The sequence below is a fragment of the Penicillium waksmanii genome (genome assembly GCF_028829765.1).
Source record: "Penicillium waksmanii strain IBT 27052 chromosome Unknown utg000004l:1.0-5674109.0:1.0-5678898.0, whole genome shotgun sequence".
Taxonomy (NCBI): domain Eukaryota; kingdom Fungi; phylum Ascomycota; class Eurotiomycetes; order Eurotiales; family Aspergillaceae; genus Penicillium; species Penicillium waksmanii.
This window is the reverse complement of record NW_026643251.1, coordinates 5,155,354-5,169,178: the sequence shown is the minus strand read 5'-3', so window position 1 is coordinate 5,169,178 and position 13,825 is coordinate 5,155,354. Positions and strand designations below refer to the sequence as shown.

The window sequence follows — 13,825 nt, the reverse complement described above, 5'->3', positions numbered from 1 at the left end:
AGCTGGGAATTCGGATGAAGGTGGAATCAGCAACCAGGAAACTGGAATTGGAAATGCAAATTCACATGTGGAGAGATGATCCATGGATGGACAAGGATGGACATGGGGCAAAGTTCCCCAGCCTCGGCGACGATCCCGCTGACCTCCCCAACTTCCAAACTTCCAACTTCCAACGTCGCCGAGGTCGCATTCCCTCCACATTACTCCCTTCCTGCCCTGCGCTAGCCACATTCCATTCCACCATGGCAGCTCAAACCACACAACGGCTCTTGCGAGAGCTGAAGGATTATACCAAGTCGCCGAATGAGTCGCTGTTACACCTCGGCCCGGTTGATGAGGAGGACCTCCTGCGGTGGGAAGCAGTTCTTAAGGGCGTGAATGGCTCCCCTTACGAAGGTAGGCAGATCCAATCGCGCAAACACCACCACTGCAGCCATATTCTCCTCTTCTCCTACTTCAGGCCAAGGCTAATACTACTGCTATTACAGGCGGCCTCTGGCACCTCCGCATCGCGATTCCTCCAAACTACCCCCTCGCCCCGCCAACAATCCACTTCACAACTCGCATTTCGCACCCGAACATCTCCTTCACGACCGGCGAAATTTGCCTCACTCTCCTGACGACCGAGCACTGGAGTCCCGTCTACACGCTCTCCTCCACCCTCACCGCTATCCAACAACTCTTGACAGACCCACAACCTGACTCCCCGCTCAACGTCGATGTGGCCGCCCTCCTGCGCGATGGTGATATCGCTGCGTGGGAAAGCGTGGTGCGGTATTGGACCGGTGAGGAGCGTTGGAATGGGGCTGGAAACCTCGGTCGGTGATTGGTAGATGATTGAGATGATTGGAGAGATGGTTGGTCCTGATCCTAGTTGTGTTTCCCGTTCCTCGCCATCAAGATACAATGGCAGGGCGAGAGGCCATGAACCCGATTGATGGATATTTGGACGTGATTGTTTTATTGGTTCAACTAGTTGGCACTGGTCATGCCTGTGGCGCGTACATACATGCATACATACCCCGCTGCATACTTGAAGATATACCTCGACTAATTATACAGTGCAACTGCAATTACATTATGATTATTAATACGCATTGTGAGAATTTGAAGCATTGTGGTAAGAATAATTGGCCAACCAGGCCGAGAGAACTCCATTTATGTGACGCCGTAAACTGAAGTCTAATCACAAGAATAAATCCTAAAATCTTAAAAAAGTTTGCGTCCGCAGCCGGTGGAACGGAGTGGGATAGAATAACAATAGATAACAATAGACACACCCTGTAGGTCACGGTGATAAGGATAAACGCCATAGAGTAAGGAGAGGCATAAGTTGGTCGTAAGGATCGTGATATGACAATCGTCATTGGAGAGAATTGCTGATGCGAGCTGAACATAGGCTAAACGAGAGATAGACTGGATAGATGCGATCGAGAGATGAAGTCCACCATGACCGGATGGAATTGGATATAAACCCAAGGTTTACAGAGCCATGGCGACCACGATGGCGCCGCCAACCATGGCAGCAACCTCGCGAGTGAGACCGGCGTTGGGCAAGGCGGCAGCACCGGTTTGCAGACTGCCTTGACCGGCTCCAGTGGTGGTTGCGTCCGAACCGGTCGGGTGCACCTTGATGATGGTGGTGGAGGTCAGAGTGCTCACGTCACCATTGGGCAAAGTGGTGGTGGCCTTGAAGACCGAGGTAGACGAGCTTTCTTGGGCGGTGGTGGTGTGGGTGTTCTCGGTAGAAGACGAAGAAGTGGTACTAGTCGTGGTCGATAGAGTAGTAGCCGATGAGCTGGAGGGAGCTGAAGACGACGATGACGACGACGACGACGACGAGGAAGAAGAAGAAGAAGTCGTGCTGGTGGTGGTCGGAGCGGTGGAAGATGAAGAGGATGAAGAGGTAGTGGGTTGCTCAGTGGTGGTTGGGGTAGACTTGGTGGTGGTGGTGGTGGAAGTGGGGACATTCGAAGTAGTAGGAGTATCGGAGGAAGAGCTTGAGGTCGGGGTGTCCGAGGTAGTGGGTGTATCGCTGCTGGATGTGGTGGGATCGGACGAGGAAGCACTTGAGGTGGGGTCGGGAGTAGCAGTGGCATTGCTCTCACGCTTGACAAACTTCACCAGGCTGGCAATGGATTGATCCTCTTTTTGCAGGGCTTCGGCGGCACTCAGGTCAGTTTCGAAGATGCCGTCGCGGAATTTGTTGGACAGAGCGTGGAGGGCGTCATGAAGGGCATTGCTGGAATGACCTTGGACACCGGCCAGGATACCCTGGTGGGACTCACGGGAGGTTTCATCGTGAGATTCAGTCGCAAAGACAAGCGACAGAAGCATCAGCGAGACGAAGAGCAGCTGGAGAAGGTTGAGACGCGGCATGGTGGAGGTGGAGGTGGAGGTGGGATGGGAGAAGAAGAAGAAGCTGAGATGATGCAGATGCAGATGCAGATGCAGGAGAAAAGAGAAGGAAATGGACAAAGTAAAAGGAAAACAGGAAAACAGGAAAAAAGGCAAGAACAAAGACGTTGAAGTGGATCAATGGTCGCCTAGACTGACTAGAACCAAGTTATAAGTATAACCGGTGCTACTAGTACTAGTGGATGGAGTAGTCCAGAGCTCCTCGGGTGGCGTGGTTCTCTTCTTCCTTGGCTTTGGGAGGATCGGCAATCAAGATCGACTTGACACATTCCATGGAAGAGTGAGTTCCTACATTTATGTTCTCTTTTCTCTCTTTTTTTCTTCTCTCCTCTCTCTCCCTCTCCTCTCTCACTCCCTTACCCTCTCCCTTCCCCACTGCCAACTCCGTGTTCGTGTTGCACCAAATGCGGCCACACAGCCTGTACCTAAGCCTCGTAACCCGCAGACTCCACTTTTAATTGGCTCGGTCTCACTGAAAATCTCAAAATAGCACGAGTCGTGGTGTCATCACATTTCCCTGTACTCTCCAGGTACGGAGTACATCACTGCCAGTGGTGGGAAAGGGGTCTCACGTTTACCATGGCTCAGTCTCCAAATAATAAACAAACACTCGCCAATCTGGGTCCATCCATACCTGTGCAAGAGAAACTTGAAACTGGAAATTCAATTTCAAATCAACTTGATAAGAGACGAGATGATCCACGTCACGCCGGCGCTATCGACTGGCTAGCACGCTACGAACTCCAAACTCAATTTGACGCTGACCCCCGAAGCATCCGAATATCGATGCCGTGAAAACAAACAAATAAGCAGTCAGTAACTAAGAGGAGTAAGAACTTGAAGTGCTTGAAAATGCAGGAATGCTTGAATTGATTCGTTTATACTATATCATGCAATGTATGTACATCGGGCATACTAGCCATTCACCCCCAATGTCCCTCGACTACTACTACTAGTAGTCCCGCCTCCCTTTAGTTTCCAGAATTAAGTATAAGTGTAACACATCCCCCCCGACGTGGGATTCATGACCTCACGAACCTTCCGCGGTCGATCCAACACGCCATATTCCAGCACTGTGTCGAGAGTCACTTGCTTGCCCCACGGTGGATTCAGGATGGTCGTAGTGCCGTTCAGCGCATGCCGCCGAGTCTTCTCGTCGCCCGCTTGCCACTTTGTCCACAGCCGATCGATCATACTGTGATGCAACATGAACGCGGGATCTTGCGGTGATGCAAAGAGATCTTGCATTGCGGCGCCGAGACTGAAATGTCCGCCGCCGTGTGGACCGAATACTCCATCCGGTCGGGCTGGCCAGTGGTCCATTGCCATCTGGAATTGTGTGATGTTGGTCGTTGCCATCAGATTGTCAATAACAGTCTTATTGGTGTACCTTGTGCTATTTTCCTCTTTTAGCAATTGCTCTGATCCCCCCAATGTAAAGTGAGTCTTACATGGGTCATAGGTGCAACTTACGCAACAAAGTGATTCAAGCTTCTGTTTAGACAGCGCGGGTTGTAGTCGAATTTCGGCTCCGGCAACTCAGTCAATGAGACAATGTTCCGGCTGAAGGGTCCGAGGTGGACCTCCAGGTCTCCAAATGGTCCACAGTTCTTTGGCACGCATCCTCCACCAGACCCTCTCGGTATTGTCACATTGCCACCGGATAACGGCTGTTCGTCGGGGTTGTATTCACCGTCGCCAGAAATAGATGAGCTGCTGCAGTCGAAAAGAGGGCTATTCTTAAGATCGTCCGCCCAAAGAGGCCAGTTCCAGTACGGCTGATGGCCCTTATATCCACATTCGTCTCGCAGTGCCTGTTCCCAGAGGTGGATGAACCCGCGGTGCCAGGGGAGGAACAGACCGCTGTAGTGCACTTTCAAGGTCATATTAATATGTGTGCTATCCTAGTGTCAGCATTGGAAGATTAATTCTCGTAAGTGCAGCCTCGACTCACGCGACAAAATCGTCGAATCGGCTGCGAACCCCTGGATAGTCCTTTGTGGGAAGCCTTGGAGGCTTTCGTGTCAGACACTTCACAGCATCGGTATAGTTGATTCGTTCGGCAGCTGGCATCTCTCCCCTACACAATTCGTACAGTTAGTATAGCACAACATGGGTATGAGAGAGGAGGGGGTGTAACCTACCATTCCTTTCGAACGACAGTCCCACTGCGCTCACACGCGTGATGTTTGTACAGGTGAGGAGCAGAGGCAGCGGCAACAACATCTCCAACGACGAGCAAGAGCAAAAATGAAAACGAAAGCCACATCATCCTGTACAGCTATCTTGACCTACCAATCCAGAACATTAAAAACCTTTCCCTCAGCACCTCCTCCTGACAGCGGGCAGAGTCTCTCCTTATAAGAGGTGAAATCCTGAAATAACACCCCACGACCTCGACCAATTAGCCCTCGTAAACAACCAAAACCTGTCTTAATGCCTGTGCCAAAGTCCTCTGCAGTAGCGCTGCTTTAGTGAACCCGCGAAGCATGTTCACTCACAGGCACAGGCACCAGGACAGGGGTTCGGAATTCCCCATTCAGACTGTTGTTTACCACATCAAGCCAAAGCGCATGCGATGTATCTCAGAAGGGAGAGCCCTAATCTTAAAATAAAATATGATTTGCTACCAATTCTTGTTTTATTAGTCGTATAATATGCTTTTTGGCTTGTTCCTTGCAAGGGGTTTGTGGGGGCCTGTGGGGTCCAACAGATGTGACAACTCAGCTCTGGGCGATCCCTCAGGGTCCATGTGGATATACTGCCAGGACGTCCAGTCTATGTACATACGAGTATGCACTTTCGCTCATGGGGCTGCTTAGCGTTGGAATCTAGACTACTCCTGCAGCAAATTTTTCCTTGATGCTCGGCAGAATAAAGGTCTGGTCTTTCTTCGTCTGGGATTATCTGGTCGCCTGAATCGGCCGAGCCTGAAGACGGATTCCAATGTTACCCCTGATTCAAAGTTACGATCGGATTCGGAGATCTCATCGATGACCCTTGGAGGTAGTGAGCTGAGGGCCTTGTTTAGTTCCTTGTACTGGGATGTCCTGGTCCGATTGTCAACTCATTAGTATGCGATATAGTCAGGGCGAGGGGCTCGCGTGACGTGCGAAATGAAGTATAAGAGCATTGAATATAGTATGTCAAGCGGCTTACTTTACTTTCGCGATCGCTCGTGTTCAAGTTGCTCTTGATGATGTGTTTGCTTTTTGCACCAAGCCTAACGGATATATCTTCATGGGGCTGAACAATCTGGGCTTGGTATCTAAGTTCTGCCCAATACTTCAAGGACCAGACCAAACTGGTTAGATCGGAGTTTGGAATGGCTAAGTTACCCGAGACCGTGGACCTCCGAGTCGTATACGTAGTAATATAGACCAGAGTTCTCTTATCATGTAGCACGTAGATGACAGTGTCCAGGGCGAAATGGAAGATAGTTTGCATCGAAGCTCAGCCACGCCGATAAAGGTCTGGATCAAGTCCAAAAAAAATCCATTAATTACGGAACTGAAAGCATCTGAGTCTTTTCTATTATGCGGAAATGCATAATCAGAACTCTGGGAAGAACACACGTTTATCGCATGACTGTCGCCAACCAAAGCCTAAAGCCCAAAGCCCATGGCTGCCTCAAGCTGCGAATTAAAGTTGGGTAAAAACTATCAATCCCACTTGCGCTCAAACACACCCACCCATTCCCCCCACCCAACCACATTGCCCTCAACTGCCTGCGCAATCTCTTGTATTGTTGGCAGATCACTCAATTTGCTCGAATCAATAGGCGCACTGAGCGCGACCAAAGTAAAGAAATATCTGTGCTCGCCATGTCCAAGCAAGGGTCGAGGCGGGATATAGATATTCCCACGCCGATTCTTGCCATATCGGAACCCGCCTTTCAACGCATACTCGCCCTCAGCCTCGAAATCCGCATTCGTGACGGAAGTAGTGGTGGCTGGGATACCATAGTAGATGCCATGAATGATCGGACTTGGCAAGGGCGCGTCGGGATCCTCGCTAACAATCAGGAACTCTTTGGTGTCGGGGATGCAGCGGGCCAGCTGAGCGATGGAAACTGACCGGCCCCTTCAGCCGACTGGTCCACGTGCAATTGCGATCCAGACGCTGTGTCAGACGCGAGTTCGATGGTGGGCTTGGGGATTTTGGCAAATGCAGGGCCTTTGGTGAAAAGCCGTGCGTCGCGCCCTTTTGCGCTGGCGAACAGTCGACTCAGCCCGTATTCGATGTATGCGGTCTGCATAGTGTAAGTAGGTGTTGAAAGGCCGTGCTGAACTTTCGCGTTCTGGCGATCGTGCCCGGTGGTCTTACCATGATGAATTATGGGATTTTTGCAGATAATTTTAAACAGGGAAAGAAGAAAAGAAGCAGGTGAGCGATGAGGTTTCCAGCTCATTTTCAATCTGATGGTGTACCTTGCCGGCAGCGGGCCGGTTACGGCGCGGAATTGTGCCTGAGGATGAAGGCCAAAACAAAACATCCTCATCTCTTGCTGTCTAGTCCAATGTGTCTGTAATCATAGCTTGTACTGTTTGAACTTGAGCTTATCTCTGCATTTAGTTTCTGATCGGTCAGTTTAAATTATGAATTTCGAGTTTCTTCCGACCATCATTTGCAAGTTCATTGCTATATCCTAGTACTGGCAGGAATATAGAACCTTCGAAAAAGGAGGCTTGGAAACTGCTTAGCGGGTTCCCCAAGCATATACCTAGTACTATTGATATATATTCCTGGGTGGCCATTTAATCATACCAGGCGGGCTGGATACCTTTGAGGTTTCTTCAATTCGCAATGTGTCTGCCATTCTCTGACCCTATATAGGTACTAGTATTTTGGAAGAGATATCAATATAGGAGCAAAGTCAAATCACTCGAGCTTCTGACCACAAAAGCCATTCATGACGCCTGACCCATTTTGTATCAGAACTCTCTACAACCAGAGAGAGGTCGCATTGGGGGCGTTCAAGTAAACATTGATCTGCATGGCCTGCAACTCATCATTATAGTACTGCAGCACTTCAAGGGTCTCACCCATTCCTGCAGCCGGAGCCACCAGTGGTCCATCTCCCTGGGCTTGCGCATAGGCATACCACACATCCTGTGCCTCTTGCGCGGTAGGCATAGCATCTGGGATGAAAGCAGAGACGTTCTGATAGGGATAGATAATACCCGGAATCATGCCGCTGGTAACAACAAAGCCGAGCTCCTCGTCGATTACAAGGGCAACGCGTGCTTTGTCATCGGTAGGGTGCGCATCTGGCCAAGAACAGCCTAGTGGGTCCGTCGTGCCATTCGCATATACCCCCGTATCAATAACCTTCCAGCCGATCTCGGTGAATTGGCATGTATCGCTGACGGCGACTTCAAAGTCGCTTGACGTAGCGAAAAGGGCCTCGCTGAGAGAGGTCAAATCTGCCCGACTCGCCTTGGTCCGGTTGGCTGGCGGAGACATCAAGACTGCATAGTTGGATGGAAGTTCTTCGGCTGAGAAGGAGAAACCATGCTCGCCGCGGTATCGGTTCACAAAGATTTCAAGCTCGGTGATCTTGCGATTCACAACCTTAAGCCGGGTACGAAGGATGTTTTTAATACCCCCTTCGTTTATGTCTAAAGAGAAGTAGACGGTGCCTTGCTTGGAGTCGATTGCCAAAAGGTTGGGCTTGGTCACCTTTGTAACAGTGCGCCATAGTGTCATCATGGTTAGAGCTGCTGCGTGCGAGTTTTCAGTTGCCTTATAAACCGAGGCCAATGGCAGACTGAACGGGTCATGCTTCACCACCGACTCCAGGAATTGATCGACAATGTTGGATAGACAAGCCCGGTTGCAATCTGTTGATACATTTTTGGCTGCGCTAGTAGCTCCATGTGGAAACGCACCACCGAATGTTGACAGTGCCACTGTGATTCCCAGCGACAAGCGAAGAAGACCAAAGGAACTTGGAAGTTGCATTTTGAGGGGAGAAGATGTAGATCAAGGTGATTGTGTCAGGAGAGGCTTTGGTACTGATTGAATAAAGCTCCCAACATCTGCAGAAGAAGGCCCTTCTTTTATAGCTACTCTGCTTGATACTAATAAGTTAACATTCAGAAGTTTAATTGAGTTAGACCTGTTCTGCCGGGTTCGGCTCTCCACTCCCCGGATTTCCTCCATCTTCAAGCTCGGCTCCACCCGTGGACACTCTAATTGATTTAGATATAATCAGCCAGGATCAGCACGATAGAAAGCGGGGGCCACTCAAATCACTGGAAACACGCCAGGCCTCGTCATCACGCCAAGGGATATTAGTCCGATCCAACTTTTCAATATTCAACTTCCGAAGCTTGCTGCCGGTATGAAATCAATCTCGAAAACACAGCTAGACATCCGCAATAGGCATCCAGGGAAATGCTAGCCTTATTTACTTCAATAATTGACCTAGAGGATTGAATATTTAACAGTTCCAGAATTCAACGGGGAAGGTTCCTAGTTCCTAATGAAAACACCGTAAGGGATAGTCTGATCAATGGACCAAAAGGCAAAATGCTCGGCAATGGAGGTACTAATATCCGGGCATCAATACCTTGAATATTTCCCTTCTGATTTGAGTATCTGGTTCAGAGGCTCTAAATTATAGTACTACGAATACTAGCTTGTTCAAGTTCTGCGAGACAGTGTCCGCAGCACTGCAGATGGAATTGGTACAATCAGTATCACAAATCATATCCTACTCGCACCTACCTTGGTAGGTATGCCTTCGGAGACTGCATACGACGGATACACCTTCCTTTGATCACATGTAGAGTAGTAGCTACCAAGGTGTTATTATTGGTGTGTGCTACGAGGAAAGCGCGATGGCGATAATGGGAGGCTACTTGAAGAGCCCCGCGGCGATTCAGTTTTCTGAATCAATCTTCCCTTTACATCTTTTCTAGCCTACATCTATTAATCTCATAATGACTGGTTCAAACGCAAACAAAATACCAGAAGCCCCAGATGAGCTCCGAATCATCAAAGCGAAGTACGGTTACAGTGAGACCGAAAACCCGCATACCATACACACCTTGAAAAACGTGGATCGCGCAGTACATCGAGGAATATGGCGAGCTGAACGCGTTCCTGTTGAGACTGGCGTCGCAAAAAGCCAACAAATTTCAGATGCCCCGCCGAAGGGAGACGAACAAGTGGTCAATTTCGCTCTTGTGATTTTCCTGGATGTGCTGACTCTCCCCATTTGGAGGAACATCACCAGCTGGACCCTCCCGATCCGCGTTTGCACCAGCGACATTCGCTCAGAGCAATATGACCGCCCAAATAGATGGGTATCTCTTCTCAAAGAGGTGCAAGGACGAAGGTTTCTCTATTACAGAGGTCAAGCGTGGTTTTCGCACACGGCGCTTCAATCCAATCATCCTGTACCAAGAGGCAGCCGAGATGATCTGCTGGATCATGCATGATACTCGGCCAAGCAATGAACGCCAGGTTCCACTCCCTAAAGGTTGGTAAGTAGCATCTATCTCCGTCGCTCCGCTAGGAGACTATGCTAACATATGCGACTAGACGAATGCTCATTTCTCAAGATTGTGTTGAGATCTAATGTATTTTTAATTTTCTGGCACCTTTCGGTGCCCAAACAATTCACCTGTGAGCCTCTTCGTTGTTTCAGCGTGTCAATGCCAGCTTGTTTATCCTAGTAATACATGGTTTAATTTCGAAATATCTATTTCATACACACAACTGTTGAGGCGCATCCGCGGCCTCAGGCATCCAGTGCCGTCCTTCCTGTTCTAGATAGCTTCGCTCTCCACCACCAGCTCCTAGCAGAATTTACGTAGTTCTGAACATGCAACTGTTAGTTATCTAGATCACCGACTGGTCTTTTAGAAAACGCTTACACGCTCAGAAAATACTACTTTCCTATGTGGTTGTACAAATGAAGCTATAGTACGATCGAGAGCCGATATTCGGGTACGCATTAAGTTGGGCGATACGAGTAGCATCGCCGTATGTAGGAATATTAGATTAGAATGGACGATAGAATGTCACTGATTCCTACGCCGTATTCCTTTTGACGTTGAGAGTGGTGGTCCAACGGGTACCCATGGCAAGTATAGCGCGTTTGTCCGAGTGTATGCAGCCCCATTCACTGCCCTCGCTCACTTTCCCTTCAAGCTCTTCCCTTCTTCTCCTTCTTCTTCCTCCTCCTCCCCTCAACCACACCCAACCACATCTACTCACATCTACCTCCACACCTCCATCAAAAGCCTCAACGCTAATCTCTTTTACTACCTCTCTCGATTCAAAATGCCGGACAAGTCGTACAAGATCACCAGCACTGGCCAAAACGACCAGGTATGCTACACCAAGCCAAGTTCCAGACCATTACCACGAAGCCATACTGACAATGCACAATGACAGGGCAACCACTACTGCCACCGTGATTTCGGTGATAGTGCCCCAAACCAGAATAGCTACCACTATTCCAACCAGTATGCCTCACTCTCGACCTGACCTCGTTGGGAAAACTGACCATGTCCAGGGACGGCTCTTACTACTACTCCAACTCCAATGGCAGCAAGTACTACAATGACGGCCAGGGCAGCTCGAAGTACACCGCTCCCTCGGGCTCGGGCTCGGGCTCGGGCACCTCGTCCGAGAAGAAGTGATCCGACACGTTGAAGACCAGGCACAACATTGATATTGCAAGTTGATCTAGCGGGAGGTCAAGATTTAGCAGGTGGAAGACTGGGGAAGAATTGCATACCAAGGTGTCTGAGGAATGGGTGAAATGGATGGTATCAGTATCTACATTGTGACTCGAGAGCAGTGATGATTTGAAGCTCGGTACACATGGGTAACTAGTGTAAAACTTAAAAAGCCCAAAAAAAAGAGAAAAAAAAATATTCGACCTCCCGCAAAACTGAACCTCCTCTTCCCATGTCCTCTGGCGCTGCGTCTATGATGCCTAGTTCCTAGTTCAAGACCATTTCAACGAACCTAATTGTACCGCATTGTATCTTTGGTAACAGCATTCCGCATAATAGAATTTATTCAATTCCGAAATATTAATGTTCATAAGAAGAATATACTACTCCTCGCTCAGAGACCCAAGACATCCAAGAGACCCTTCTCCGAAAGTTTAAGCTTCTCGGCCGTCTTGATCCACACCTGCGACCTCAACTCCGCATCATTAACATGTCTCTTTGGTGCTGCGTCCCATATGCGATTGATGTATCTACCGCCTCCACGCCCATTGGGTGCCCCGATACCCTGTGTCTTTGGATCGGGTCCAAACTCGGGACTGGTAGCTGCGTACGTGATCGCCAAGCTGCCCTGTTGCGGATTGATGGCGACATAACTGAGAAGGAACTGGAGACTTCGACCGCCCTCCTCTTTCACGGGCGTCCAGATGGACGAGTAGACGAAGCCTGGGTTGACTCCGTTCACGGTTATGCCCATGTAGCTGGGATGTCTGAGCAGGCGTAGCTGTAGCTCTGTGAGCCACATTTGATAGAAGAGTTTGTTATCGCGATATGGGTTGCCAGACAGGTTTGCGCTAGAGTTGAGATCTGCGTTGTAGGTGCCGAGGTGGTGATAGCATGATGTGGTGCAGACGATGCGTCCTGGGGTCTGCTCTGCGAGGGATGGCAGAAGGCGTAGGGTCAGCAATACATGGGAGAGATAGTTAATCTGGATGGAAGGTCAGTGCTGCGTCTAGGCTGTTTCATGGGCATAGAGATGAAATACCTGATGAACTGGATGGAATCCATCCTTGGTTTTGGCATCCGGAGGAGCAACTGCGATGCCAGCATTGTTGCAAAGGATGTCCAAAGGGTTTCCAGTGGCGATCCATCGTTGAGCAAATGCCTCGACGGTTTCAAAATCGGCCATATCCAAGGGCCACCATTCGATTGTCGACGAGTGGCCGTGAGCATGGGCGATCTCATTGCACTCTTTAGTCGCGGCTGTGGGATGTTGTTCCCACTCAGGGGGTTCGCGACAGCCCAGGATAATATTGGCACCCCATGTTGCGAAGGACTTTGCTGCTTCGAAGCCGATGCCGTTATTCGCACCAGTGATGATGATCCATTTGCCGGTGAGATCGGCACCGGGAACTTCCTTGTCCGTGAGGAATGTGGTATTCGTCCCCCTGATACCCTGCACCAGGTCGTTTAAAAAGTAAAACAAAGATGCCATTTCAAGAGGAGTTTCAGAAGTGAAAAAGATGAAAAGAACGGAGAAGTGAGGTTGTTTTGGAGTGACACAAGCGACGGTCGCACGGGGGACCGAGATGGAGAGCCTCGCGCTAAGGTTGTCCGCATGAGATTGTGCCACCTCGGCCCCACCGATCCCGCAAATCAGTCCCAGTCTCCTAATTTTAGGGCAATCTGTACATACTGGGGAACGTGGTGGAAAACGTGGTGGCCGTATGTAGATGATCGAAGCTAGTACTGATAGTACAGACTCTCTATGAAACTGATGATTTGTACAGAGTATCCCATTGAGCACGGAGTACGCATACTATCTACAAACAACTTTGATCTCCCCACTCGCCTCTATTCCGAGTGCCGCTTGCCCAACTTGTTCGTTTGGTGGATCCAATCGAAAAGCCCGATCGATCCATAGTTCAGATTGAACTTTGCATGATGGAGATCATGATCAAGAGCCTTGTTGTGAAAGAAATCATACCCGCTATGCACGGTTGCAGTATTGAAAAGCTCATAAGCAAGGAACGACCAGAATGTCAACACCTATTTAGAATTAGCTTGGGCTAGAGTGGAGTGCACTTCAGGACTGTACATACGTGGCTATGCAAGATCTGCGGGGGCAGAGAGATGGGCAATGCGTTCGCGAAGATCTGTTCAATCGGATGGGCATATTGGGCTGCCAAGGCGATGGGTGCCGTAAAGCGATGATGCTTTTTGTGGATCAACTTGTAGAGATATGGAACATGCAGCAGGCGATGGCCGTAATAAAAAAGTGCTTCGCGCATAAGAAGACTCAGTATGAAATCCCGAGCAAATTCGAGGGCGGGTGGCAGGGATGCTTCGACCCGGTAAGATGGCTGTGATCCGAAATGAGAGGTGATATTTATGAGCGAGATATGCAGCACACTGGAGAGAATTTGATTCTGCGTAACAACCCAGAAGCAATGCAGTATGTCACGACGAGTCGGCTGTTTAGGCGCGGGCTGGATCTTATGTTTCTGGGAAAATGCCGGCGCAAGCGTGTCCAAGGATAGATAGAATAGCGATGGAAGCCAGAACGAAACAACTTGGATCAGCAGCGTTCCGACGAATTCAATTCGCTGTGGGGAGTAGGTCGACACGATGTGTGACCAGAAAGCCGTAGCCTGTGGAATCAGGTTTTCATACATCGCGGTGATTATTGCTGCGGTCGAAACGGCTCAAATTTG

The 13,825-nt window shown here is 49.5% G+C and overlaps 9 protein-coding genes across 9 annotated transcripts; 3 read left to right on the top strand and 6 right to left on the bottom strand.

Moving 5' to 3' along the window:
• Positions 1 to 65: 65 nt before the first annotated feature.
• On the top strand, positions 66 to 826 carry pex4 (putative ubiquitin conjugating enzyme (UbcJ); the record flags this gene model as incomplete). The annotated part of the gene is made up of 2 exons (XM_057263975.1): positions 66 to 396; positions 489 to 826. The coding sequence occupies 2 exons, from the start codon at positions 66 to 68 to the stop codon at positions 824 to 826; spliced, it is 669 nt and encodes a 222-aa protein (XP_057125636.1).
• Positions 827 to 1,482: 656 nt separating this feature from the next.
• N7481_004755 (putative GPI anchored cell wall protein (Dan4)) lies at positions 1,483 to 2,379 on the bottom strand (the record flags this gene model as incomplete). The annotated part of the gene is made up of 1 exon (XM_057263974.1): positions 1,483 to 2,379. One exon carries the CDS (start codon positions 2,377 to 2,379, stop codon positions 1,483 to 1,485), a length of 897 nt encoding a protein of 298 aa, XP_057125635.1.
• A 1,023-nt stretch (positions 2,380 to 3,402) lies between these two features.
• N7481_004754 (tyrosinase family protein) lies at positions 3,403 to 4,690 on the bottom strand (the record flags this gene model as incomplete). Its single annotated transcript, XM_057263973.1, has 4 exons — positions 3,403 to 3,814; positions 3,892 to 4,317; positions 4,373 to 4,498; positions 4,563 to 4,690. The coding sequence occupies 4 exons, from the start codon at positions 4,688 to 4,690 to the stop codon at positions 3,403 to 3,405; spliced, it is 1,092 nt and encodes a 363-aa protein (XP_057125634.1).
• A 1,390-nt stretch (positions 4,691 to 6,080) lies between these two features.
• On the bottom strand, positions 6,081 to 6,676 carry N7481_004753 (YbhB/YbcL family Raf kinase inhibitor-like protein; the record flags this gene model as incomplete). The annotated part of the gene is made up of 2 exons (XM_057263972.1): positions 6,081 to 6,448; positions 6,496 to 6,676. 2 exons carry the CDS (start codon positions 6,674 to 6,676, stop codon positions 6,081 to 6,083), a joined length of 549 nt encoding a protein of 182 aa, XP_057125633.1.
• A 686-nt stretch (positions 6,677 to 7,362) lies between these two features.
• N7481_004752 (uncharacterized protein) lies at positions 7,363 to 8,382 on the bottom strand (the record flags this gene model as incomplete). Its single annotated transcript, XM_057263971.1, has 1 exon — positions 7,363 to 8,382. The coding sequence occupies one exon, from the start codon at positions 8,380 to 8,382 to the stop codon at positions 7,363 to 7,365; it is 1,020 nt and encodes a 339-aa protein (XP_057125632.1).
• Positions 8,383 to 9,365: 983 nt separating this feature from the next.
• N7481_004751 (uncharacterized protein) lies at positions 9,366 to 9,915 on the top strand (the record flags this gene model as incomplete). Its single annotated transcript, XM_057263970.1, is given in 2 exon segments — positions 9,366 to 9,731; positions 9,748 to 9,915. 2 exon segments carry the CDS (start codon positions 9,366 to 9,368, stop codon positions 9,913 to 9,915), a joined length of 534 nt encoding a protein of 177 aa, XP_057125631.1.
• Positions 9,916 to 10,713: 798 nt separating this feature from the next.
• N7481_004750 (uncharacterized protein) lies at positions 10,714 to 11,075 on the top strand (the record flags this gene model as incomplete). The annotated part of the gene is made up of 3 exons (XM_057263969.1): positions 10,714 to 10,761; positions 10,828 to 10,898; positions 10,949 to 11,075. 3 exons carry the CDS (start codon positions 10,714 to 10,716, stop codon positions 11,073 to 11,075), a joined length of 246 nt encoding a protein of 81 aa, XP_057125630.1.
• Positions 11,076 to 11,508: 433 nt separating this feature from the next.
• Positions 11,509 to 12,606, bottom strand: N7481_004749 (Short-chain dehydrogenase/reductase SDR; the record flags this gene model as incomplete). Its single annotated transcript, XM_057263968.1, has 2 exons — positions 11,509 to 12,099; positions 12,157 to 12,606. 2 exons carry the CDS (start codon positions 12,604 to 12,606, stop codon positions 11,509 to 11,511), a joined length of 1,041 nt encoding a protein of 346 aa, XP_057125629.1.
• Positions 12,607 to 13,180: 574 nt separating this feature from the next.
• N7481_004748 (sterol desaturase family protein) lies at positions 13,181 to 13,786 on the bottom strand (the record flags this gene model as incomplete). Its single annotated transcript, XM_057263967.1, has 1 exon — positions 13,181 to 13,786. The coding sequence occupies one exon, from the start codon at positions 13,784 to 13,786 to the stop codon at positions 13,181 to 13,183; it is 606 nt and encodes a 201-aa protein (XP_057125628.1).
• Between the last annotated feature and the right edge of the window lie 39 nt (positions 13,787 to 13,825).